A 4,562-nucleotide genomic window follows, 5' to 3' on the forward strand; every position below is an offset into this window, starting at 1 on the left:
AAGATTGGGCCAGCATGCACAACCAAACACACGAAGTGATTTGTAATCAGGAGTGGTATTGAAAAGACGTGTGATAGGGGTTTCAAATTTGATGACTTTGCTAGCTAGGGAGCAAGTTAATGAGATATGTGGCAGTCAAGAATGCTTCATCCCAAAACTTTAATGGCATGGATGCATTTGCTAGCAAGGCTAGTCCTACCTCAACAACATGACGATGTTTTCTTTCGGCATAACCATTCTGTTGATGTGCATGAGGGCATGAGGGCATGAAACATGGTGTGATATGCCAAGTTGTTGAAAGAAGGTGTTGAATTTCTTGTATTCACCTCCCCAGTCAGTTTGCATAGCAATGATCTTGGTGTTAAGTTTTCGTTCAACAAGATTTTTAAAATTCTTGAAAACATGAAACACTTTTGGTTGTGTAAGAAGATAAATCCAAGTACATTTGCTATAATCATCAATGAATCTTACAAAATATGAGTGTCTACTAACTGAAGTAGGAGCTGCCCCCCAAACATCTGACAATATAAGTTGTAAGGGTGCAATGGAAATACTGGTAGAAATAGGGTATGGTAGCTGATGACTTTTAGCTTGCTGACATGGATCACAAACTAACTCATTGCTAGATTCATGAGAGTGGGGAAGTTTATTCTCACTAAGAACAAGTATAACAATAACTGATGAAGGATGACCTAGTCTACTATGCCACTTGGCTAAAGATGGCTTGACTGCAACAAAATCTTGTTTATTGGATGACGATGATGAAGATATGAGTGGGTAGAGACCTCCCACGCTCTTGCCCCTAAGAAGGATTCTCCTCGTGTCCAAGTCCTTAACCAAAAAGAAATAAGGATAAAACTCAATGAGCACACGATTGTCAAGAGTAAATCTATGAACAGAGAGAACATTTTTTTGATATTTCAGGGACATATAGAACTCTATTTAGATAAAAAAATCATGGGGGTTTTGAAAATTGAACTACCAATGTGAGTAATTTTCATACCAGAACCGCTTGCGGTGTGCACTTGGTCACCTCCATGGTATTTGTCTCTGATGGTTAGCTTGTCCAACTATCCCATGATATGATTTGTAGCACCGGTATCTGCATACCAGTTTGTGTTAATGCCATAGGAGTTGGTGGCAGCGTTAGCCTCCTTTTCCTCATACTCATCCTCCTCATAGCGATTCCAGCACTCACGGGCGCCAACTCGATGATGCTTGAAGCATATTTGACATTCAGGGTAGTCCCTAGATGGTTGGTGATGCTGCCGTTGTTGAGGGCGGCCTCTGGAGTTCCTGTCGCCACCGCCAGAAGAGGAAGGAGATCGCCTCCCTTGACCACGCCCTCTGTTGCCACGAGCACGTCCTCTTGACTTGTATTGCCCGTGCCCCCTGTATGCCAGATTTGCTGATGAGTTGAAGCCGCCTTCTCCCCCATCACCCAACATCTCCATGCGCTGGTCAAAGGCATCAATCTTTCCAAAAAGCTCGTCCACTGTGATAGACGTTTTGACAGCACCGATGGCTGCCACCACTGGATCGTAATCCCGGTCGAGTCCAGCAAGCACGTAGTTGGCCATCTCAGGATTAGAGACGGGGCGGCCTGCTGCTGCAAGTTCGTCGCCGAGATTTTTCATCTTGGCGATGTAGGAGTTGCTGCTCATGGTGTCCTTCTTTGTGGTGGTGATGGCGATTCTAATTTGTGATTCGAGATTGGGACTGCGATGCGAAGATTGTTGTGACGGCAGTCCAGAGATCGAAGATGTTCTCCTTCCTCACGACTTGCGCGAGGATTTCCGTCGAGAGAGAATTCAACAGGTAGCTGGGAACCTGTTGATCCTTCGAGAGCCACGGTCCATAGAGCGGGTTTGGCACCATGACCATGGTCTTGTCCTGTTGCTGCTGCTCCGTTTGCTTTGGAGGGGCCGCATCGGTTCCGTCCAGGAGCCCTGTCACTTGCGCTCCTCGCGGGGCGGGCATAGCTGGGCCTTCTAGAGGAGATAGTTTCCCCTTGATAGTTTCTCGGACGGTGGCAGCCCGAGGTTGTGGACGATCGGAGTTGAAGAGGGAGACAGGATCGATGGCAGGTGGTTTGATTGTTTTCTGTAGCTAGATTGGAAGAGGATTGGCTCTGTATATCATGTAGGATTGAAGCGTTCCTACTCTCCAGGAGGAGAGCCGCATTGTATATATATATTGACGAGAGACAGAAAGATCCCCTGTCGTGGCTTACACGGTTTGTCGCCGATCGCTAGGATTCAGTGTTTACAGGAGATACGGGAGAGAAAACTTGCAGGAGAGAAAAGGAGGTTGAGATTACAAGCATATATCTCTTAACTTAAATGTGACGCCCCCGATTCGACCGTACACTAATCACACACGCAAATGTGTACGATCAAGATCAGGGACTCATAGGAAGATATCACAACACAACTCTAGACACAAATAAAATAATACAAGCTTTATATTACAAGCCAGGGGCCTCGATGGCTCAAATACAAAAGCTCGATACACAAGAGTCAGCGGAAGGAACAATATCTGGGTACAAACATAAGTTAAACAAGGATGCCTTAAGAAGGCAAGCACAAAAACAACAACGATCGAAGAGGCAAGGAATCCTGCCTGGGACCTCCTAACTACTCCTGGTCTTCGGTGGCCTCCATGTAGTAGTATCCGACGACGGTGGCATCTGGCTCTAGTGATCCACCAACTAGTTGCAACAACTGGAAACAAGAAGAAGGGGGAAATGGGATAGCAAAGCAACCGTGAGTACTCATCCAAAGTACTCGCAAGCATTGGATCTATACTAAGTATGCATTGGTACCAAATAGAAGGGTTGTATCTGTGGACCGAACTGCAGAATGCCAGAATAGAGGGGAAGGCCTAGCCTATCGAAGGCTAGCATCTTCAAGCAGCCCCAAGCATCTTGCAGCATTCAGAAGAGTAAAGAATAGCAGTTTAATTAACAAGCATGTTGTAGAAACAACGCCCAGAGATCCTTCCTTGACTCCCTGCGAGAAAGCAATCCCGGAGCCAACATATCCATCACATATCTCAAGTATCCAGCTCTAGTTGTAATAGATCAAGATACAAGTCTGAACGTCCATTACCATGGATATGGTATTCGAGTAGATAACTACCCTGCAGGGGTGCACCACGTTACCCAACATGCTTGATTACTCTGGCCGGACACACTTTTCTGAGTCAATGCCCGTCCTCGGAAGATCAACACGTCGCAGTCCTACCTAGCCTCAGCAGAGAGGTCCCCGCCGGTCTACATCCTAAGCACTCCGGGGTCTTGGGCCCATCGCCCGTTGCACTACGGGTCGTTGCGTGTAGGGCGGACCTAGGCACCACCTCTGGGGTGCCGGCCCAGCCGTGCCGCAATGCTGAACTGGACGTCTGACAAAGCTTCGGCTGATACTGCGACGCTGAGGCCCATAACTATTCCCGCGTGGTGGTTAGTGCGTAAAGGCCAGAGGCTAACTCAGAACAAATACCCAAACCTTTAGTGTATTAGAAGCTCGTGGAGACGAGCAGAACTCATGATCGATGTGACCCCGTCGCCCCGTCTCGTGGACATACGGCAAGTGCCCAGAATGCCCGGCCGTGCCACGTAATTATCTCGCGAGTGCTCTCCGGGCCTGCCCGACTTTCACGCCAACTCACGGGTACCCCTCAGGACCGACCCGACTTTAACAATGGTCTGAATTAAAGCGAGTGTAATTGTGTGTCCAAAACATCAAGGGGGAATCCGAGGAATCACCCTCGGTGGAATCCACTTGATGTAATCGTCAAGGTGAACGTATGAAGAATCACGCTCGAGGTTCACACTTGAGGGGTTGCACGACAGAGTCGTATTGGGAGTGGTGAAGGAGGAATCACCCTCCATGGCCACGACCGAATAGCTACACTACAGAGTTATCATCAGGAGTGCATTACGAGGTATCACTCTCGGCACTCGATGGTACCTCTGCACAGTCGAGCAACAAAGGGGGTGAGGTGATGTGTCGGTCTCTGGTCGTCGATCACGTTGATCGAATCGATGATGAAGTGTAGCGACCAGACCTCAAACAGTCTAGTCTCTGTGCATCAGTGTCATCCCTGGATCGGTAATGCTGACACGCATAGTACTTTGAAGAATTTATAACAGAGTAGCAATCACACACTTATTACATCAAATAGTTCAAGAGAACTCAATACAATAAATATGGCTTAAGGCCATCTAAAATACGATAACATCGGAAGACTTGGAAGATAAAGTGAGTCCATCAACTCCAACGGCATCACTGAGTATAAGACCACGACCTAAGGCTCCTTACTCGTCGTCTGAAAAGTCTGCAACATGATACCTTACTGCCCAAAAACGGGCCAGCACATGGAATATGCTGGCAAAGTAACACATAGAGAGTAATGAACAGAATAATGCTATCACTACATGCATATTTGGCTGGTGAAAAGCTCTATGGTTACAGTTTTGCGAAAAGCCAATTTTTCCCTACCACAAAGGAATAAATTTTATTTAACTATCATTGTGGTTGTTAAACATTGAGAAGGTACCT

The 4,562-nt window shown here is 47.0% G+C and overlaps 1 protein-coding gene across 1 annotated transcript; it reads right to left on the minus strand.

The window, feature by feature from the left end:
• Nucleotides 1-1,070: 1,070 nt before the first annotated feature.
• LOC141027315 (uncharacterized) lies at nt 1,071-1,664 on the minus strand. Its single transcript, XM_073504311.1, has one exon. The coding sequence runs from the start codon at nt 1,662-1,664 to the stop codon at nt 1,071-1,073; it is 594 nt and encodes a 197-aa protein (XP_073360412.1).
• Nucleotides 1,665-4,562: the final 2,898 nt, after the last annotated feature.

This window comes from Aegilops tauschii, chromosome 7 (assembly GCF_002575655.3).
Source record: "Aegilops tauschii subsp. strangulata cultivar AL8/78 chromosome 7, Aet v6.0, whole genome shotgun sequence".
Classification (NCBI taxonomy): domain Eukaryota; kingdom Viridiplantae; phylum Streptophyta; class Magnoliopsida; order Poales; family Poaceae; genus Aegilops; species Aegilops tauschii.

Coding starts and splice junctions, on each gene's coding strand:
- LOC141027315 (XM_073504311.1), bottom strand. CDS start 1,664: ATGAGCAGCAACTCCTACATCGCCAAGATGAAAAATCTCGGCGACGAA.